This window comes from Monodelphis domestica, chromosome 4, assembly GCF_027887165.1.
Source record: "Monodelphis domestica isolate mMonDom1 chromosome 4, mMonDom1.pri, whole genome shotgun sequence".
Classification (NCBI taxonomy): Eukaryota; Metazoa; Chordata; class Mammalia; order Didelphimorphia; family Didelphidae; genus Monodelphis; species Monodelphis domestica.
This window is the reverse complement of record NC_077230.1, coordinates 314,290,917-314,315,039: the sequence shown is the minus strand read 5'-3', so window position 1 is coordinate 314,315,039 and position 24,123 is coordinate 314,290,917. Positions and strand designations below refer to the sequence as shown.

At 34.6% G+C, this 24,123-nt stretch overlaps 1 protein-coding gene across 2 annotated transcripts in view; it reads right to left on the bottom strand.

Annotated features, from left to right (window-relative positions):
- The window catches only part of COG6 (component of oligomeric golgi complex 6), a 153,986-nt gene that overhangs the window by 123,788 nt on the left and 6,075 nt on the right, over positions 1 to 24,123 (bottom strand). For both annotated transcript variants that reach the window (XM_001368196.3, XM_016421917.2), the window contains exons 3-4: positions 21,770 to 21,841; positions 4,358 to 4,416 (exon numbers count right to left, since the gene is read on the bottom strand). In XM_001368196.3, the coding sequence (XP_001368233.1) occupies positions 4,358 to 4,416; positions 21,770 to 21,841 (131 nt within the window). The remainder of the gene's footprint in view (positions 1 to 4,357; positions 4,417 to 21,769; positions 21,842 to 24,123) is intronic.

Here is a 24,123-nt window from a genome sequence, read left to right as displayed (position 1 = left end):
ACTACTAAGTGAAGGCAAGGTCCTTGAAAGTAGGCCCTCCAACTCCATAACCAGCACTCTTTCCACAGTGCCATGATGCTTCATATGTGTGTGTGTGTGTGTGTGTGTGTGTATCATATATGGCCTCTTTTCTTGTTGTTTAGCTAAAAAGAACAGATGTTTCAGCACTAGTACACCCAAATCATATAATTTCTGTTTCCTCCTCCATGATGAGGATAATATTTCCACCAGTTATCTAAATACTGTCATGACAAAAGTGGCTTATAAACCATAAAATAACCCAGAAATATTTTCTTGTTTCTAAATATAGTCTGATAATATGATAAGGTCATTTTGAAAATGTGAATGATATAAATTAAGAAATGTAAAGCATCTCTCACATAAATTATTGACTGTCAACCCATGGAAAGAATCTGATCTACAATTTTTTTATCACAACAAATAATGCCATTTGAATTATTCTGAAACTATGCATTCAGTACATTGTAGCCCAAAAGAAAAAGAGGTGAAGGGAGGGTGGGAATGGAGAAACCACACAGATGAAGACAAAGGTTCTATTCAAGAGTCAAGTCAGCATAAATAAGCCAAGCCAACAGATCATGGGAACATGTTACCAATGCTAAAGGAAGAAAATGCCAAGAACTGTTACCCTTAAGCTCTAACAGAATGGCTTCTTAAGGAGGACCAATTTCCAAGTTTTAACTGTTACCATGGAGACAGGGCTACCCTGAGAGAGAATGTCAACTGCTGGGAAAATTATGTTCTTCATGCACTGTTCCCTTGAAGTGAACATAAAAGTGGACTATTTGTTAAGAATAATACCTAGGTACCTTTAAAAAAAAAAAAGAGGAGAAACAGCCCAGACTAACCTTACTGATTCCAATTAATAGTCTTCCATTTCTTTATATTACCCTTCAATATCTTTTTTCATATAGAATCATGACATGTATTTTTGATAGATTAATTTCAGTTAACTACTTTAAAGGATTCTGAATTTTCAAAATGAGTTTTTTAACAGAATTGAATTATGAGGCTGAAACAAAAATAAAATATTAATAAGGCAGCAAAACAATTTAACAGTAACATTTCACTGATTTTTATACAATTATTAGAATTCAGATAAAATGGAAAGCTTTTCAAAGGAGACTCAGGAAAAATATAAAACTAAAAATAGAGGAAGACAAAGCATGTTAAGAAAAAGTTTAATATGTTATATGAGGGGAAAATCCTTAAAATGTGACCAACTAAAACTTTAAACATAAATAGGAAATAGGAAAATTTGTTTGTAATAGAAATAAGGCCACATCAGAAAAGTTTATAAATAAAACCTTCAGCCTCACAAAACTGTCCCTATTCTTTTCCATGACATGAAAATTTGTATTTTTTAATTATGAAAGAAGGATGAGTCTCAATGACAGTAAAATATAGTATTTGTATTGGTCAACATTTCATTTGTTGTTACAGCTTTTACTTTGTTTTAGTTTCTTTTTCTAGGCACAGGGTCGGATAAGCTCATTTTCACGAATGTAACTTGATTAATGCAAAATGGTTTAGCAGAAGATGTTAGAATTTGCACAATGTGATTCATAATAACTTAGCTTTTTCCAATGGAAATGATTATTTTTCACTTCCAGAAGTTTTGAACTCTGACCACCCTGTCCCCCAATAATCACAAGGTATTTGTGAAACTTAACTGTAAAGATTTCTTTATATTCTGATCTCTTGAGGGGTGAACATTTCTCTCTGGATAAGAAACTAAGAATGAGACTGGTTCAGCAAACAAATTAGTCAAAGCCCTGGAGTCTCTAAACAGTGAAGTATGGAGAGTAGAAAAACCAAGGATCTATGTTTAGGTTCCTGAGCTCTTGGTGGAAGTGACCTTTTCAAGGGAGAAGATGGGATTTATACCCACTTTCTCCTTCTAAACACTGACCAGACTCTAGTAGTTCTTTGAAGAGTGGGAAACACCCTATCCATCAAATGAAGGGTTTCTTAGTTGGGGAATTACAGTTGAACTGCATTCAGAAAGGAGCAAAGATATACACTCCAAACAGACAAATGTAAAAAGGCACTCACTCTAAAGGAAGCAGCTTCAAGAAATTGAACTCCTGGCTTCATAGAAGAAAGCCAAATATAGGGAGAAACAGATACTGGAAAATCAGTTCAGCAATACACCCAGTAAAGACACTGCACTAAAGATAAGTGAGAGATAAACAAAGGAAGAACTTATAGCCCTGGAGTACCAGGAAGTGTGAGTTGCTTTTGCCACAAGTATATCCTACAAGTGGGTCTCATTATCACTGGACTCCAAGTTTAAATGCACTTGCTATGTGGAAGTGTGTGCTTCATGTTTATGGAATACTGTTTTGTAGCTACTATTCTTTCAACATTAAAAACAATTTTTTTACTCTATATTTAATAATCACCCACCTACCCTATAAAAATTAGACAAAAGAAGAGAAAAAGAGGATTACATGTGAAAACACAAATGTCATTATGTACAGTAGAATTGTCAAAATCATTGCCCAAGGAGTGTCAAGAGATAAAAATGTAATTTGGAAATGTTTAACAAATAAATAAAAATCAATACAATATTAATTTGTGGTTTTCTAAGTGAATATGTGGCCTGAAGGGATCTGTTTCTATTTGAGTTTGACACCATTGATTTACACCTTGTTTTTTAAAAATGTATATATATATATGGGGGTAGCTAGTTGGCTCAGTGGATTGAGAATCAGACCTAGCGACAAGAGGTCCTAGGTTCAAATCTGACCTCAGACAGTTCCTAGCTGTGTGACTCTGGGCAAGTCACTTAACCCCCATTGCCTAGCCCTTACCACTCTTCTGCCTTAGAACCAATACACATTATTGATTCTACAACAGAAGGTAAAAAAATAAAATTTAAAAATGTTTAAGTGTGTATATACATATATATATATATACATATATTATAGGCATAGCTTATTCTCAGGTATTTCTTTATACAAATGGAGAATGTTTGCATTGTAACAATAATGATGTCACTGTGCCTTTCAAATTATATTTATAAACCTACAACTCAATGAAAAAAAGGTTTTCATTATTACCAGTTCAATATGTCTACTTTTACAGAAACTCTTACCAAAAATTACAAATGCATAAAGTTAATGAAATTTTGAAAACTCAAATGAGTCCTAAAAGCTACAGTTACTCATATAAATCATAAAAAAAAAAAAGAAAAATTCCATGGTTCTTTTTTAAAATAAAAATTGTTATATAAAATCCATATTCTTCAGTTATCTTCCCTTTGACATTCCATTTTTTTTACCAATCTAATCTCTTACAACCAAGACATTGCAGTCTTTAATGACAAGAGGAAAAAGTCAAATTGTGCTACATCACAAATAAAGTGCATGAAAAGCTTTTTGTCACAAGAAAATTTCTAAGCCCCTTAATTTGCCAAGATTCAAGTTAAGACAACCTTTAGTGGTAATGAACATGTGAATTTAACAAATTTATCATAACACATAATATCATGCAAAAACTCAAAATGATTATGTATTAGCATGTATTGATTGTTCAAGTCATATAGATTAAATTAAAGAGATTAAATCATTCTTTATGCAAAAGCATTGTCTGTAGGAGACATGAAATTTCATTCAGATGTCCTCCTAATGAAGTGAGAGCAGGATCTGTTGGCTGTTGCTGAAACATGCAAATTATAACATAGATGAATCATGAGAGAATATAATGTGGAGGAAGAGACACAGCAAATCTCAAAAGATCATACCACGGATATTAAAACTAGAGGCAAGCTTAAGAACTAATCAAGTTCACCTACTTATCTTTGGGGAGATAATGTGACCACTTTGCTAAATAAGAAACTGAGACCCTGAGGTTAAAAGACTTCAAATCTTGTAACTAAATGGAATGGGGAGAAAAAGATTAACTAAGGTGTCTCTTCTCCTATTACTTTGTTTTTTCTATACTTCCCTGTTAATGAAGCAGAATGATATAGAAGATGGACTGCTAGATTTGGAAGTCAGGAAGGTGTAGATTCAAAAACTGCCTTATTCACTTGCCAGCTGTGTAATCCAGAACCAGTCACTTAACCTTTTTTTCGTCACTAATTCCTTTTCTGTAAAATGAGCAAATTGGGTTAAATGTTTTTTAAGGTCCCTTCTATCTCTAAATCTATTATTCTATGGATTAATAAGTTACAGTGCAGTAATAACCAAAGTAATACATGTTGTCATTGCTATAAAATACATTCATTCATTAAATAACTGAATAATCAATGTAATATATGTTATTACTGAGACAAAAATACATTCATTCATTAAATAACTGAATGTTTTAAGTGGAAAATACTACTTACCTTTCTGCTTGAAGTTTAGTAGTTTTTACAATCAAATCTTGAGTCTGTTCCTTTGCTGCCTAGAATTTTAAAGAAAATTCACTTTATCAGTACATTAAGATATATAGCTGTTTCTCTTTTAAAGAAGAATATGAAAAGCAGTGCAACATAGTAGATAGAGAGCTGCGCTGTAAGTCCCACCTATAACATATGCTGGCTGTGTGACTTTGACTAAGCTAATGGAATAATAAAATAAATTCCATCTTTCAGTACAATAATGTAAAATCACTGTGATCCCCAAATCATCAAGAAAGATTTAATTTATTCTGTTTAAGAAGGCAGTAAAAAGAACTGCAACATTAATTTTTTTTTAATGGCTAAAATTTTTAAGTTTGAGCACAATTGTTCTAGCTGTTAATCTCTAGCAAGCTCAGTGTTTCATTGATTATAACTGTATCCCTAGTGCCTAGCACAGTGCCTGGAACACAGCATGCATTTAATGAAATACTTCTTGATTGATTTCTAGTTATCTGAAAATTTACTTCGGTGAAACAATGGTGCCAGATAAATGAAGAAACTGCACTATATTTTGAAATATGATTATAAATTTTTTAAAAAGGGAAAATAACTACTATTGATTCTTAAACAACACAAAAAATTTAAATTTTCTTACCAAATATTCTTAAGTTTAATGCATTCTTGGTTCTCAATTTAAAAGCTATTTTTCTTTATATAAAGGTATACTAAAATATAAATTCTCATTTATATAAAAATAAGAGCATTTAATATACTATAACAGTATGCTTTCAAGTTCTTGTCATCACGGAATCTACTCATACAATTTTTGAAATTTAAACCTACTTTAATTTATTCTTCTCTTTTATAAATATCTTGAATTCCAGAAGGAAAATATTTCTTAAAACTCAAAGTACTTAATTACTTTCTGAAAACAAAAATGCAAATTGAATTAAAAAATAGAGAGGTGGAGAAATCACCTTAGGGTGAAGAGTATATTTATTTGCATAGTGGAAGAAAAAAATGAGAAGAGAATATTAGACAATTTCTTTTTTTCCCCTTTGTCAGGATTTCACAGTATGGTTCATTACTGTGAACTCCCAAACACCCTAGTTACTAACTGTCAAAGAGAAAGGGGGAATCTTTTGCTTGTTATATTTCCTTCCTGGATAAAATTTTTAGCTTGAATGGGCTAAGAGCTATAGATTAAGAGCCACTAAATTGATTAAATTACATATATTCACAGAAAATGCATGTTTCAGTAGATAAGAGTGTTGATCTAGAGACAGAAAAATCTGAGTTCAAATCTGGCTTCAGACACATTATCTGTGCTTTCCTGTGAAAGTCATTTATATTGTTTCAGTTTCCTAAACTATAAAACAGAGTAATGATAACATCTATCTCATAAGGTTGTTGTGATGAGATTCAAATGGGTCAATATTTGGAAAAAGTGCTTAGGACAGTGCCCACCCGCCACATAGTAGGTTCTATATAAATACTCATTCTTTCCCCTTTCCCATTAAAATAAATAGAAAAAAAAATTATACTACAAAGCCAAACACTGATTGGGGATTTTATTCAGTCTTCTGCTTCTACTTTAAGTGAAGCCATGTGATCTAGGGAAAAAGTACTGACTTTGAAGTCAAAGGATTAAATTTGGCCCCTGATATCTATTACTTTGCAACTTTTAGCAAATCATTTAGCATTTAACCTCCATTTCAACATCTGTATTAACTCCACACATCCAATGAGTTGCCAAATCCTGACATTTCTGCCTTCAGTGTTTCTCACATGTCCTTGGAATTTCAAACAAGAAGAAAGGCACAAATCAAAGGAGAAGAAAATTTGTCTAGGTAAAAGAAATTTCTCTTACAGTAACAGAATAAACTTTACTGAGATAAAGAAGATAATCATCATTTAGTACTCTAAATATGAAAGGTCTAAACCAAAGTGAAAGTTCTTAACCAAGTAGTTTCCTGAATACACTCTCAGTAATATTCATCTAAGATACTATTGCTTTTTTAAGTTAATTAATTTCTTCTAATGTTATTTATTTTAAATATTCTCTTAAAATTTAACTTATTGGGGCAGCTGGGTGGTTCAGTGGAATGAGAGTCAGACCTAGAGTATTGATTCCAAGATGGAAGGTAAGGGTTTAAAAAAAAATTAATTTATATTATTTATTTATCATAACTATTTTAATTAGGAAAGTCACTCATATATTGTCACAACTTCCTAACTTTTCATTTGTCAAATGTAATAATAATTCCTAAATGATATTTTAATTCTCTAATGAATTATGAATATGTTATAGTTTAATGACAATCACAGTGAATCATGATGATGTACTATCCTGGTCAGTCAAGACATACAAAAGAAAAAAATAAAGATATGTGTATTTGTTGTGTGCATACAATTCTTACTGGGTGAATAAATGATATATTAATGATGATGATGATAGCAATAATAACAGCAGCTAGCATTGTTGATTTGAAAGTATGGTATGGGGGAAATTTTTTTTTTAACTCTTATCTTCTGCCTTAGAATCAATACTATGTCTTGGTTCCAAGGCAGAAAAGTGGTAAGGGTAGTAATGGGAGTTAAGTGACTTTTCTAGGGTCACACAGCTAGGAAGTGTCTGAGGCCAGATATGAACTGTGTTGGAGGCTCAGTTACTAGGGTATTTAAGGTAAGGATAAAGGCTGGAACAGTCACACAGGGAAATGCAGTTATAGGAGAGATTGAGATCTCACTTCTCCTCCCCCCCCCACTTCCTATTTCCTTCTGTTAGTTTCAACAGTGATTCAGAGTTGGTAAACTGACTGCAGCTTTTAACAAGACTAATCTCACTCTATAATACTGAAAACAGGGATTTGTTTTAAGGAAGAAGGGTAAAGGAGTTGGGGATAGGAGAGAGGGAATTTTGGTTTCCCTAATCTATTATAAATTCAATATGAGTAAGTAAGGTTGAATAGTCTTTAAGGGATATTGTTAGAAACTTGAAAAGATCTTCAGAGCTGTGCCATAAGTATTTCAAGGAAAAGCCAATAACCAGAAAGGTAGAGTAACTCTCTGAGAGCTCCTTCCTCAGGGTCCAAGGAAGAAGGAGATGAGTAAAAACAGTTTGTGCCAGCTTATTCAAACTGCCTTCCTCCTGGCCACATTCTCCTTTGGAATCTTTCTGGTTTACAGCTCTTCAAGCTTCCATTCCTTGCACTTGCTTCCAAGTCTTTCTGTTACAGTAATACGTTCTTAAAAAATCCCCCATTTACTTTTGCACAGAGTACAACCCATATTCTGTATCAGCAGTACTTACTTCTTAATTGTATCTTGAAGAATTCCTAATTGTCTAATCTTTAACCTATACTATTTTAAATATTCCAAAATAAAAAATCCTCATTTGTCTTAACTATTCTGACTAACTATTACTATTCTAAGGTTTGGGTGTAGGAAAGTGGTTTAGGTCATAAGACATGCAATCCTAAAATATGGTTTTGAATATAATAGTAAACAATGTAACAATTTAAACAATATTTTGACAATGCTAACTTTCTTATATCCTAATGATTATAATTTGTTCTAAGCAAAAATTTCTGTGAATGACTGTTACTAATATTATTATGTAGCTTAACTGATATTAATAATGCTATACATCTATCCCTTAATCATCTAGGATTCTCAACTTCCCTAAGCTTTCCCTATTTCTATTAGTAATTAGAATGTCAGTAAAATACCCTAATGTTGTTAGCCTGTTAGTTCATTAGTATTTACAAATGTCTATACAGATTTGTCTATACAGATTTTACATATGTACAGTTATAATACAATCTTGTATATAATTTCTGTATAAAATCATGCAGATAAGAAGACTCTCTTTGAATTTTCCACAGAAACTCTTAAATATATCAGTATGAATTTTGTGTATGTGTAACTATGCAATGTTTTGTATGCTTACCCAGTCCATGAGATTCCTTTCCATGTTGTGCTTATGTATAGTTGTATCTGTGTGTATGTACCCATATGTGAAATTAATATGTATGGCACATTCTTACGTGACCTCATCACCATCAGTTCAAGATTTCAAAGTCTTTCTATGTCTTTAGTGTTGATTGTAGAGACAAACATGTCTTGGGTTTTTCCTCTGTTCAGCATACACATGTTATCTGTCATCTCACCTTGATTGAAGTCCCGTGTTCTTTAACATACAGGAATATACAAGAACCTGCAGGCATGTAAGCTTCTCATTTGCATATATGTAAGATTGATTTTTGTTTGCTTGTGCATGGAAGTAAGGTTTGAGTTCTTCATGCGTGCCTGTCAGTGTTTAGGAGTTGATTCTTCATATGTGGAAGTATGCTTTTCTGTATGATAATCTTCATGTGTGGGTGTATGTAGGATGTTGTACTGTATAAATTTTTTCTCAGGATATATGTTATGATTTTGAAATATGATATTATCTTATATTATTTGATGTTTGATATCTCAAGGGGGTTTCATTTTTTATTCATTTATTCACTTCTTTAAGATGTTCATGTTAAGAGATTCTCTTGAATTTTGAAGTTTTCTTAGAGATAGAATTTTGCTTTTAGCCTATGGGTTTTTGTGTTCTTGTTGGTATAGATAGAATGATACATGATATAATGTATTTTGCAGAGTCATGTCTTCTTATTTAAATAACTTTGTTGCAAACAGAGACCATATTTCATAGGAGCTATAATCCTAATGTGTATGAATGTCTGGAGCTATTTCATCACTGCTTTTGCAATGTTTGTTTCATGTTGTAACTTGTACTCATGTCTTTTCTTTATGTTACTATATGTAATGCTTTCAAGTGTTCTTCTTGTCTTCTCATTCATAGCTTTCCACTTACAGGGACTGTTGTTAAATATTGCTTGGGCTATTGTTGTTGCTATTTTATTCGTCTTCATTGCTGGTAAGGTTATGGGCATAATGTAATTTTACATCATCATGACCACATTGTTGTTTCTTGTGAGATGTCTGAAACTATGAGGTAATATCTTCATGGTATACCCTCCCTCTCTTCCTCCCCCCGGCAGAGATTTGTTTTTAGGTGAAGGTTGAGAGATATGAGTAACCTGTTTCAGTTCTCATCCAGAATCTGGTATTAAAGTCTTTGATAACAGATTCATCCAATGTGGGTAAGTGCTTCAATAGCATTCTAAGTGTTTCCGATCTTCCATTTCCATTACTAGGTGCTTGTACTTGTCATAGTCATGAAGTTATAGTTTGTTACTAGAAATTTAGGTGTTTTCTTGATGTCATTAAAATCCTTAATTGTTGTTTTGTTAGATTTTATATGTAGGACTAGTCTTTTGTTCTCACAAGGTTTTGTGTTATATGTTATCCTATGGAACACAAACAAATCCTGGTTTCAATCCTTCTCCACAGATGGTATTTGTAATATTATGTTGTTGAAGTTAGAGAATAGATGTGTAATTGTATATCTATTTCTCCTTCAATTTGTTCTATAATATGTTTCTTCCCATTCACAATCACTGTTTGTATCGGCAATGTAATTCAATTTCTGTACAAATTCTTCATAACTATCAACTCCTAACATAGCAAACATTTCATCCATTGATAAAGAATCTCCTCTGTCCCATAGGATATCATCATCATCATCATTATATTCATAAGACTTTGTTTGTTCTGGGTCCAGGTATTCACTTTGCTCATTTGTGTCCCACACATCCCAATCTTTGTTAACTCCCTCATAGAGATTGTAAAATTCATAGGGTTCTTACTCTTGATCACTGTTTTGGTCCATTATTATTAGACCATTTGGTATTGAATCATCTTGGTCTGAGTCTGACTCTTGGTCACTGAATTCTGTAATCCTTATGTTTTTCATTGGATTTTGTTCAGTGTCATATAAACCTGTGTCAGATGTTATTAACTCAGATTTTATGTATTGCTATAATCCTGTCACTGTCTTTTATCTTTCCCAAGTTTGTTTTCTATTTGTTTCTCATTAATAAGCTCTAGGGTTGTGTTCTGTGGTGATTAATTTGATGTTATGGGGTTTTCTGCTTCTTGCAGATATGCAATGCTGTTACTAAAATTCACAGGTTCTACACTTTCTTCAGCCTCAAGTTTTTGTTCATCTGACCTCTCTTTTGACTGTGTGAAGGTAGAAATCTTTCTGTTGTTTTTGTTGTTTCTGATGTTATTTTCTGGAAATGGCTTTAGTACAGCAGCATTTTCCCATGTACCACTGGGGTGTGTGTATTCATTCTTCCCCACTGTACTCCATACATATGGTTCTGGTTTTTGTGTTGCTATTAAATTGCTAATGATTCATTTTGCACTGCACTGTTATCTTCTGCCATTTCTATGGTTGAACCAGTTAAATCTTCTTGGCTTAAATCATTTCCTCGTTGATCTTCATTTAAATTTGATTGTATTTTATTTTCTACTACATTGGAATATGAATTTAAACCATCGCTATCTGTAATTTCATATAGTTTTACTTGGCCAGACCTCCTCCCTCCATTTAGAATGTTGATTTCATGGAAGTCTCTTGAACCTTTGGCTATCCTGGCAGTTATTATGCCCTCAATTCCACCTGTATTTTCAAATCTAACTGCTATTTCACTTCCAATACATTGACTATGATCAATTATATCAACTGTATTTTCAGCTCTATCTTCTTTTAGATTTGAAATTTTCAAGTTATTTAATATAGGATGAAAATTTCAGCTTCTGGGTTCAAGCTAGATATTTTTCCTAAGGAAATCTGTACCATATAGCTTTTTGAAGTTTTAATAGGTTCAAGTGGGGTTTTATGTTTGTCTGTGAGTTTCTGTATCTTGTTTATAGCTCCTGCCACAGTTTCTGCAACAATAACCTTAGTCTGTGTTTTCCTATAGTCATTTTGTTGTAGGGAATTGAAATTGTGTTTCACTGTTTCTTTCAATAGCATCTGATCATGTTTATGTGAGTGTTCATGAATCCTTTTTGTCCTAAATTCAATCCCTATGCCCAATTTGCATTGAAAAAAGTTTTCCAAATATGTTTCTATCTATTCTCTGCTTTTTTCCTGTCTGTTACTATGCCCTTACTGTCTGAGTCTCCAATATCTGCTTATATCTGTGCAATTAGATTTTTAATCTTTTTATCTAATTCCTGTACTTGTCTCTGCTTTTCACTCAATACTTGGTTTGATTTGCCACCATAACTTCTCACAGACCCAATAAATTCAGTTTTATGTTCCACCCATGTATTTTCTTTCCTCTGTATGTACTTTTGTTTCACTCCTACAAGTCCTTCATTGCTTGTCACATCCTGCAATACCTTTTTTCCATCCCCTTGTACATTATTAAGTATCTTAAAGTCCTGGCTTCATAAAATTTTTCTGCCATTTTATACCACCTCTGCATATCTTGGTTTAGCTCTGGATTTTATAGCTTCCCTCATGGCATCAATGTCTGGTGCTTCCTGGTCAGATGTTTGTCTTTGCTCTATAATATGTCTTTCTCTGTGTGATTTTATTGTTTGTTTCATGTTTCTTCTTCAGATAACAGTCCTTAATAAGGTGTCCAACCTTGTGACACAGGAAACACTTTCTAGTTTCTCTCTGTCCCCTGCTCTGTTGGTAGGAGAGTCTAGAGTATGCCTTTACGGTCTGTAAGCTCTTAATTTGCTCTATTTCTTCTTGCTTCAATGATTCTGCTGTGCTTTTCACTTTTTGTTTTAATTCATTCATTTCAGACTGCTGTTCATTGTGACTGTCCCATAAGTATGATGCGGCCTCTCGAAGTTCAGAAAGATTGACATTGTCATACTTGGGGAAATAGTTTCTGAAGAATTTTTTCAGATGTGAGTTGTAACCCTGAAGGAACTGCCTCCTCACATGAGCCACAGACTCTTCTGAATCCTTATCTATTCCTATGATAGACTCTGCTGTCTCGGCTAAGCAATCAATAAAGCTAGCAGGATGTCTATACTTTCTTGAACCAATTTATCAAATTTACCCCATGCATTAGGTGTAGACCAGAAAGATTTTATAGCCTGAAGAAGATCCTCCCTGCATTTCCTCAAATAAACCATGCAAGCTGGATTAGTAGAATCAAAGTCTTCTCTCTGCTCTTCAGTGGGCCAGCTCGTCAGGGTGCTGTCGGTTCTGGTCTTATCAATAAATTGCCTATGCTCATGGGGGCTAAATAATTCCAAAAGGAGGAACTCAGTATCCTAAAAATCGGGCTAAAAAATTTTAAACACCCTCTTCAATTCCTTGAGCACTCGGTAAGATTCACAGAGAAATTTTGGAAATCTGCATCAGATTTGATTTCCTGGGTGGAAAACTGTGCACTTTGGAATGAACCACACCTGCACTGTCTGATATATTTGCAATGTCCCCGAGTGGTAATATTTTTTCAGCATCATTGCCATTTTCCTGAGCTCCTTTCTTGTTCTTTCCATTTGTTTTCTTATCCTTCTCCTTCTTTGTCCTTAAGACCAGGATCGAGACTTCCAGTCAAGATGGCGACTTAGAGAAAGCTAAAGTTCAGATCTCCTGAAACCCTTCCTTACCGATCTCAAACCGAATGCTCCTAGGGCACCGAAATTCAAAACGATCAACAGCATAGACCCCGGGAGTCCTCCTCCTGGACCTGGACATGGATCAAAAGGTACGCCCCCCCCCAAAAGCCAGAATCCGAGACCACTCAGACCTAAGGGGTAGGCAGAAGGAAGATCCTATGACCCATACCCCCCAACCCAGAGCGCCGAGTACGAGTCCGAGGCAGCAGAGGCAACCTCAGAGCCCCATGGCCTGCTATTCTGAAGGCCACATCCTGAAAACAACCTAACCCAGTCGAGGGGGCACCCAGACAGCAGGCAAACAGAGAGGGACAGGGGAGCTGGTAACCCCCTGGGAGGAGCCCTCGGAGCTCCGGGAAGCCGCGGCCCCTCCACCTGCAGAGTATTGGAGCTGGCCAGCTAAGGCACAGGAACAAGGGCAAAGCCAGGCTTAGAGCTTGAAAGTAAGGCAACGGAGAAGCATCAGGAGGGTGCCGAGGAGAGGAGGGCAGTAACAGGGACACACCAGCAATTCCTGGCTTCCCGAGAAGACAGAACAACAACTGCATAGAACGGACAATCTGCCTAGGGCTAAAACCTCTGAACGCCAGACAGAGATAAGAAAAGCTAGTCCCCCCCACTCAGATAGAGATGGCAAACTCCACAGAAGCACAAAAGTCCCAAAATTAAAAAAAAAAAAAAACAAGAAGAAGGGGGTGACTTTGGACACATTTTATGGAGCAAAAATACAAAACACAGAGGAGATAGAAGAGGAAACACAAGCAAATGCTCCGAAACCTTCCAAAGGAAATGGAAACTCTCCACAAACCCATGAAGAATTTGAATCTGAAATGATCAAAAAGATGGAAGCCTTCTAGAAGGAAAAGTGGGAAATAATGCAAAAGAAATTCACGCATCTACAAAACCAGTTTGACCAAACTGCAAAAGAAAACCAGGCTTTAAAGCAAGAACTAATAAAGCAAAGCCAAAAGAGCAAGAAATTAGAAGAGAACATGAAATATCTCACTGACAAAGTGACAGATTTGGAAAATAGAGGGAGAAGAGATAATTTAAGAATAATTGGACTTCCAGAAAAGCCAGAAATAAACAGTAAACTCAGCATCGTTATACAAGAGATAATCAAGGAAAATTGCCCAGAGATTCTAGAACAAGGGGGCAATACAGCCACTGACAGAGCAACACCCTCTACAATAAACCCCCAAAAGACAACTCCCAGGAATGTAGTTGCCAAATTCCAAAACTCTCAAACAAAAGAAAAAATCCTACAAGAAGCCAGAAAAAGACAATTTAGATATAAAGGAATGCCAATCAGGGTCACACAAGACCTTGCAAATTCTACTCTGAATGATCGTAAGGCATGGAACATGATCTTCAGAAAGGCAAGAGAGCTGGGTCTTCAACCAAGAATCAGCTACCCAGCAAAACTGACTATATACTTCTAAGGGAAAGTATGGGCATTCAACAAAATAGAAGATTTCCAACTTTTTGCAATGAAAAGACCAGAGCTCTGTGGAAAGTTCGATATCGAAAATCAAAGAGCATGGAATACCTGAAAAGGTAAATATGAAGGAAAGGGAAAAGGAGAAAAATCTTATCTTCTTCTTTTACTCAAACTCTCTTCTATAAGGACTACATTTATATCAATCTATGTATACTAACATGTGGGGAAAATGTAATGTGTAAATAGGGGGAAAAGAAAGACCAAATAAAATAATCTTTCTCACACAAAGATTCACATGGGAAGGGGAGGGGAAGAAAACTCCTATAAGAAGGAGAGGAAGAGAATTTTTACTTAAACCTTACTCTCAGGGAAATCAAATCTGAGAGGGAAAAACATCCAGATACATTGGGATCTTGAATTCTATCTTACCCAACAAGGGTAGGGAGAAGGGAAAACAAAGGTGGGGAGGGGGAGAGGGAAAACAAAAGGGGAGGGAAAGAGAGGGGGGGAAGGGGAAGGAACAAAAAGGGAGGGACTAAAAAGGGAAACATATCAAGGGAGGGGACAAGGGGGACCAATTTAAAGTAAATCACTGGACTAAAAGGTAGAACCTAAGAATAAAAGGTTAGAACTAGGGAAGAATATCAAAATGACAGGGAGTCCACAAATGACAGTCATAACTTTGAATGTGAATGGGATGAACTCACCCATAAAACGTAGAAGAATAGCAGAATGGATTAGAATCCAAAACCCTACCATATGTTGTCTTCAAGAAACACACATGAGGCGGATTAACACCCACAAGGTCAGAATTAAAGGATGGAGTAAGACCTTCTGGGCCTCAACTGACAGAAAGAAGGCAGGAGTGGTAATCATGATATCTGATAAAGCCAAAGCAAAAATAGACCTGATCAAAAGGGATAGGGAAGGTAATTATATTTTGTTAAAAGGGGTTTTAGATAATGAGGAAATATCACTAATCAACATGTATGCACCAAATAATATAGCACCCAAATTTCTAATGGAGAAACTAGGAGAATTGAAGGAAGAAATAGACAGTAAAACCATATTAGTGGGAGACTTAAACCAACCATTATCAAATTTAGATAAATCAAACCAAAAAATAAATAAGAAAGGTGAAAGAAGTAAATGAAATCTTAGAAAAATTAGAATTAATAGACATATGGAGAAAAATAAATAGGGATAAAAAGGAATACACCTTCTTCTCAGCACCACATGGCACATTCACAAAAATTGACCATACATTAGGTCACAGAAACATAGCACACAAATGCAGAAAAGCAGAAATAATAAATGCAGCCTTCTCAGATCACAAGGCAATAAAAATAATGATCAGTAAAGGTACATGGAAAACCAAATCAAAAACTAATTGGAAATTAAACAATATGATACTCCAAAATCATTTAGTTAGAGAAGAAATCATAGAAACAATTAATAATTTTATCGAGGAAAATGACAATGGCGAGACATCCTTTCAAACCTTTTGGGATGCAGCCAAAGTGGTAATCAGAGGTAAATTCATATCCCTGAGTGCATATATCCATAAACTAGGGAGAGCAGAGATCAATCAATTGGAAATGCAAATAAAAAAACTCAAAAGCGATCAAATTAAAAACCCCCAGCAGAAAACCAAACTAGAAATACTAAAAATTAAGGGAGAAATTAATAAAATCAAAAGTGATAGAACTATTGATTTAATAAATAAGACAAGAAGCTGGTACTTTGAAAAAACAAACAAAATAGACAAAATACTGGTCAATCTAATTAAAAAAAGGAAGGAAGAAAAGCAAATTCACAGCATCAAAGATGAAAAGGGGGACAGCACCTCCTATGAAGAGGAAATTAAAGCAATCATTAGAAATTACTTTGCCCAATTATATGGCAATAAATACACCAATTTAGGTGATATGGATGAATATATACAAAAATACAAACTGCCTAGACTAACAGAAGAAGAAATAGAATTCTTAAATAATCCCATATCAGAAAATGAAATCCAACAAGCCATCAAAGAACTTCCTAAGAAAAAAATCCCCAGGGCCTGATGGATTCACCAGTGAATTCTATCAAACATTCAGAGAACAGTTAATCCCAATACTATACAAATTATTTGACATAATAAGCAAAGAGGGAGTTCTAACAAACTCCTTTTATGACACAAACATGGTACTGATTCTAAAACCAGGCAGGTCAAAAACAGAGAAAGAAAACTATAGACCAATATCCCTAATGAATATAGATACAAAAATCTTAAATAAGATACTAGCAAAAAGACTCCAGGAAGTGATCAGAAGGATCATCCACCATGATCAAGTAGGATTTATACCAGGGATGCAGGGCTGGTTCAATATTAGGAAAACCATCCACATAATTGACCACATCAACAAACAAACCAACAAGAATCACATGATTATCTCAATAGACGCAGAAAAAGCATTTGATAAAAATACAACACCCATTCCTATTAAAAACACTAGAAAGCATAGGAATAGAAGGGTCGTTCCTAAAAATAATAAACAGTATATATCTAAAACCATCAGCCAACATCATCTGCAATGGGGATAAACTAGATGCATTCCCAATAAGATCAGGAGTGAAACAAGGATGCCCATTATCACCTCTACTATTTGACATTGTACTAGAAACACTGGCAGTAGCAATTAGAGAAGATAAAGGAATTGAAGGCATCAAAATAGGCAAGGAGGAGACCAAGTTATCACTCTTTGCGGATGACATGATGGTCTACTTAAAGAATCCTAGAGATTCAACCAAAAAGCTAATTGAAATAATCAACAACTTTAGCAAAGTTGCAGGATACAAAATAAACCCACATAAATCATCAGCTTTTCTATATATCTCCAACACAGCTCAGCAGCAAGAACTAGAAAGAGAAATCCCATTCAAAATCACCTTAGACAAAATAAAATACCTAGGAATCTCTCTCCCGAGACAAACACAGGAACTATATGAACTCAACTACAAAACACTCTCCACATAACTAAAACTAGACTTGAACAATTGGAAAAACATTAACTGCTCTTGGATAGGACAAGCCAATATAATAAAAATGACCATCCTACCCAAACTTATTTATCTATTTAGTGCCACACCCATTGAACTACCAAAAAACTATTTTACTGAATTAGAGAAAACCATAACAAAGTTCATTTGGAAGAATATAGGATCAAGGATATCCAGGGAAATAATGAAAAAAAAAAACACATATGATGGGGGCCTTGCAGTCCCAGACCTTAAACTATATTACAAAGCAGCAGTCATCAAAACAATTTGGTACTGGCTAAGAAACAGAAAGGAAGATCAGTGGAATAGACTGGGGGAAGCGACCTCAGCAAGACAGTATACGATAAACCCAAAGATCCCAGCTTTTGGGACAAAAATCCACTATTCGATAAAAACTGCTAGGAAAATTGGAAGACAGTATGGGAGAGATTAGGAATAGATCAACACCTCACACCCTACACCAAGATAAATTCAAAATGGGTGAATGACTTAAACATAAAGAAGGAAACCATAAGTAAATTGGGTAAACACAGAATAGTATACATGTCAGACCATTGGGAGGGGAAAGACTTTAAAACCAAGCAAGACATAGAAAGAATCACAAAATGTAAAATAAATAATTTTGACTACATCAAATTAAAAAGCATTTGTACAAACAAAACCAATGTAACTAAAATCAGAAGGGAAACAACAAACTGGGAAAAATCTTCATAGAAACCTCTGACAAAGGTTTAATTACTCAAATTTATAAAGAGCTAAATCAATTGTACAAAAAATCAAGCCATTCTCCAATTGATAAATGGGTAAGGGACATGGATAGGCAGTTCTCAGATAAAGAAATCAAAACTATTAATAAGCACATGAAGAAGTGTTCTAAATCTCTTATAATCAGAGAGATGCAAATCAAAACAACTCTGAGGTATCACCTCACACACCAAGCAGATTGGCTAGCATGATAGCAAAGGAAAGTAATGAATACTGGAGGGGATGTGGCAAAGTTGGGACATTAATGCATTGCTGGTGGAGTTGTGAACTGATCCAACCATTCTGGAGGGCAATTTGGAACTATGCCCAAAGGGCGACAAAAGAATGTCTACCCTTTGATCCAGCCATAGCACTGCTGGGTCTGTACCCCAAAGAGATAATGGACAAGAAGACTTGTACAAAAATATTCATAGCTGCGCTCTTTGTGGTGGCCAAAAACTGGAAAACGAGGGGATGCCCATCAATTGGGGAATGGCTGAGCAAATTGTGATATATGTTGGTGATGGAATACTATTGTGCTAAAAGGAATAATAAAGTGGAGGAATTCCATGGAGACTGGAACAACCTCCAGGAAGTGATGCAGAGCGAGAGGAGCAGAACCAGGAGAACATTGTACACAGAGACTAATACACTGTGGTATAATCGAACGTAATGGACTTTTCCATTAGTAGTGGTGTAATGTCCCTGAACAATCTGCTGGGATCTAGGAGAAAAAACACTATTCATAAGCAAAGGATAAACTATGGGAATAGAAACACCAAGGAAAAGCAACTGCCTGACTATAGCGGTTGAGGGGACATGACAGAGGAGAGACTCTAAACGAAACTCTAATGCAAATATTAACAACATGGAAATGGGTTCGAATCAAGAACACATGTGACACCCAGTGGAATCACGCGTCGGCTATGGGGGGTGGGGAGGAAGGAAAAATGATCTTTGTCTTTAATGAATAATGCTTGGAAATGATCAAATAAAATATTATTTTAAAAAAATAAAAAAAAAGACAAAAAAGACCAGTATCTTCTTGCCCATTTCGATGGAATTGGGCCTGATCTAATCCTTGTCTTTGCAGAAACTCCTCACACATTTTTTTAACTAGCTGTTCCAGATTTGTGTCTACAACCAGGATTTGAGCTTCTTTCTTTGGTGTCAGAAACTTAATAATGTTCTTGAGATATGAGAAGGTCTATATGGCATCCATGGTAAACACATACAGTTGGGTGAGGATTTGCCATAGTACAGTGTCAGTAGTGAAGGATATAGCCATTAAATAAAAGCAGTCAAATTAGAAATCAGGCCTACAGTGTCCATCAGAATATTAGTCACTGCACTCTACATTAAATTATAAATCCAATAACATGCAAAGACTGAGAGTACCACCAGTCCACAGATTATCTGCAAAAACATCTCTTTTTTCCTTATTTTTCACTGTTTAGGGAAGGGTAAGATCTTTGGGATCTTCCTGGTTTATAGATCTTCAAGCTTCCATTCCTTGAACTTGCTTGCAAGTCTTTCTGTTGTAGTAATAAGTTCTTCACAGAACCCAGGACCTCCCATCTCTAGGCCTGGTTCTCAATCCACTGAGTAACCCAGCTGACCCGATATGGGGAAAATCTTAAGACCCCAGCCCAAGGAGCTTATCCTTAAAAGGTATTCAAATTGTTACTGAGATTTAATTGGCTCAAAGGACTAAGCTTCAGGCAGCTGGCCTAGTATTTTAGTTCCAAGTACAAAAATATCCAGGATCTGGTGTTCTGTTAGATTTCAACTTTAGAAATGTTATCTTACTTTTTCTTCAAAATAACTGTGGGAGGTAGGAACTATTACTGGCCCCATTTTTTCAAATAAAGAAACTGAGGCAAAGTGAGGTTAAATGACTTCCCAAAGTCACACAGCTATTGACTGAGACAAAATTTGAATTTGGATTTTCCTGTCTAGTCCAGAGCTATATCCATTATACCACATAGCTGACTAGTAATATTAATAACAGGGATAAATAGTGCCCTAAATTGTAATGACTATAACAATTATAAAAAGAAATTGTAAACTTTTACATATATTTGTTTCACCAACCAATCACATAACATGAGGAGGCTCTGAGTTTCTTAAAGGCAGGGTACAAGTTTTTGTCTTTCTTTATATCCCCAGCACCTAGCACAGTACATAGTACATAGACAAGCAAATTTCCTATTGACTTATTACCATAGGTTGAAGTTGAGAGTGGTTAAATGACTTTCCTTTGGTCAAAATGCCAAAAAGATGGAATTTGAGGCTGGGACTTCCTGGGCTTCATGCCCAGAATGACTTTTCTTAAGGATCTCTCCCTCTTTCCTGTGTGTGTGTGTGTGTGTTTGTATGTGTGTGAGAGAGAGAGAATGAATATGTGTTTGTATGTACATAAGTAAAGCAAAAGAAAACAGCAAAAACAAAAAAACAAAAATCATAGGAAAATCAAGAAAAGCTAAAAAAAGAAAATGAAATCATTTTTCAGAATATAGTTAATTACAAAAGAATCTATTGTAAATAAATAAGATGCATTAAATGGTATATGGAAAGGAAAAATAGTACAGAAATAAAATACTTCAAAAGGAATTTAAGGAAAGGCAAAAAAGATTTTGAAAACATAATACTGATAAAAGAAATAAACAGAAAGGAAGAAGATAAAGAACATTAGAATGGTATCCTCAAACTTTAAATAGATGTAAAAATGACAATAAAGAAGATAAAAAATGAAAATGTATTATCTGGAATCAAAATAAACAGATCTAAAGATATGCTAAAAAACATTTACAGCTAATGTTTAAAATCTTAATAACTATAAGATTATAGTAGAACTAGCTTTATTATCCAAAACTTTCATAAGAAATTTTAATGAGATAGCAACCATGGGAGAATTAACTATATCATGTTAGTACCTTATGACTATATATGAAAAAATTCCTGACTTAAGGAAAAGATTTTTACTTATTTTGTTGGTTTGCGGAGAATCCTAAAAATATGACTTTAGAATACGGAATGAAGACAAGGGGACCTGATGGCAAATGATACTGGGATCCTAAAGGATCAAAACAGGAAGTAATTAGTCCACTTTGACTTTAGAATTCTAAGTTAACTTGAGGTTCAGATGTTGTTTAGGACAGATTCAGAAGTATTTCAAACTAAACACCATCACAGAGGTATTTTAAAATAAACAAAAAGTTAATTTGGATTATTCTCTAAATAAATTTTCCCCTCTTCCCCCCCCCCACCCAATCTCCAAATAACTAGAATTAGACTTTAGTTTAAACTAGCATACCATAGTCTGGATTCATAATCCTAAAGCCCTTTCTGAAACCATATTTGCCTGACATTTCCAGAAAAAGAAATCACTGCTTCAGTGCAATATAGGAATAAGAAGGAAGATTGCAATGTTCATTACACTTCTAGTAAGCTGAGACTGATTACATAAGGGAATGAGAAAGTTAATTATATAAGATAAAAGAAATGAAAAATTCAAATAGTCCACATAATTGTTTATGCTGAAATTTGCCACACAACATAAGCATAATAAATAATAAATGCATTTATTAAGACAGACACTTGAGAGATGTCTAAAAATTTTATATTACCTTCAGGCGACTTGTCATGTCTTGACAACAGTTACTCATTGCTTGTACATCTTCATTTATACTTTCAAGTTCCTAAAAAATGGAGAAAAATATTTTTTAACTACCCTAAATGCTGCCAAGGAAATATATACTTCTCTTGAAAAGTCTTTCCTATCCACCAAAACATATTTTCAAAATTTCTAATATCTATATTTAGCTACATTTGTATCATTTAAAAAAGAAGTTTGCCCTGAGTAATAGAACAAAATGTATTTATCTTAGCACAGAAGAAAGAGCACTGGGTCTGGAATCAAGGGAACTGAATTCAAATTTCACCTTTCAAACTACATATGTGACCTTGGACAAATCACTAAACCATCTTGAACATTAGTTTCCTCATATGTAAAATAAAAGGAATTGGACTATGTGATTCCTTGGACTCCTTCCAACCCTACATCTATGATTCCATAATCTTTTCTGCTCAGATTGGGAGACAACGGATAATTCCTTATTTAACAAAAAGCACCTAATTCCTCAGGAGCAATTAATAAAGGCCAAAAAAGCAAAGTTCTTATAACCAAGGTCCTTGGCACAGTAAAATGGTTCAGTATGAGAAATAGATAAGGTTTTATCAATAAGAACAACATCAGAATAAGATGTATTGCCATCTATTTTGCCACTACACCCAACTTGACTTGTGGCTGAGGCCTGTTATATGTGTATTCTTCCCCCAATAGAATGTAAGGTTCCTGAAGAGCAGGGGCTGTGTGTTGTTTTTCTATAAAGAATATTAATCATTTGTTTATTAATGACATTTAAAATTTTTTTAAGTTTTACTGAGACCCTCTGCTTTTTCCCAATAAATCTCAATTTTTATTCCCTAGAAGATATTTTATTATTTTTTTCTTTGAGGCTGAGAAAAGGCATTGAAACTAATCAGAATTCAAACACTTTTTAGTGCTCTATTGTTTTTCCTCAGATTTTTAAGTTACTATATTTATATTCTCTTCCTATTCTTGATTACCTCACTTAGTATCAGTTCCTTTAAATCTTTACATAGGAATGATCTTTCTACTAACTTCTGACAAAAAAAAAAACAGAAGCAGAGAAGTTTGGGAGGTTTCTACTCATTAACTTATATTAAATAATTTTGTGTCATATCTATAGTTTCCTTCTATCATCAAAATCAAACTTACTGATTATTTGGGATTTTAAGCTTATTACTACTACTAAGAAAAAGAGTAATAGCTAACACTTATACATAGCACTTATTCTGTGCCAGACATTGTGCTAAGTGCTTTATAATTACTATCTCATTTAATCCTCAAAACAATCCTGGGAGGTAGGTGCTGGTATTCCTATTTGATAGTTGAAGAAACTGAGTCAAACAGAGTATCTGAACTCAAGTCTTTCTGACTCATTCCAGCACTTTCCTCTGTGAAAGCTAGATGCCTCTAATAATTCTAATAACACTGACTACCAATTCTAGAATAAAGTATTTCCTTCTTTTTCTGAATTCAGATTCTCAAACAAACAGAACACAGGTATACAAAGGAAAGAGTTCCAATAACAGAAAAAGGTTCTTCAAAATACTTTAAAATCCCAGTTTCCTATCTCTGAAACTCAAATATAAGTAATTTACTAAGGTGGGCCTGCAGAAGAAAGGGGAAAATGAAGCATCCAAGCAAAGTTACCAAAAAAGAATTACCAGTTTTATATGGTGAACTATGCAACTGCTGAGAATAAAATGAAAAAGAAAACTACTTCCCAAAGGAGATAGTTTGATTGGAAAAGACCTAGATGGATTGGTGATGGAAAAAAAAAAAACCCACCTAGAGACAATCCAGCACCAGTTAAGTACAAACCCCTTGAGAATATAGGAAACCAAGTTTATTTGGCTTATGAAGGTTAGGGAAACTGACAGATAAACTTGATAGGGTTCCTGTCTCTAAAAAGCTCAATCTCTACCCACTTTTCTATGCTCCCCTCATGAGGATGCTCTTCTGGTCTTCTCAAGCCCTCCTTAAAAGCAGAAGCAGGAGAACATTATACATAAAGAATGATATACTGTGGTATAATTGAATGTAATGGACTTCTCTACTAGCAGTAATGCAATGATCCAGGACAATTCTGAGGGACCTATGAGAAAGAACACTATCCACATTCAGAGGAAGAACTGTGGGAACAAAAACACAGAAAAAAAACAACTGCTTGATCACATGGGTCGATGGGGATATGATTGGGGACATAGACCTTAAATGATCACAATAGTGCAAATATCAGTAATATGGAAATAGGTCTTGATCAATGACACATGTAAAACCCAATGGAATTGCGTGTGGGCTACAAGAGGGGGTATGGGGGGGAAGAACATG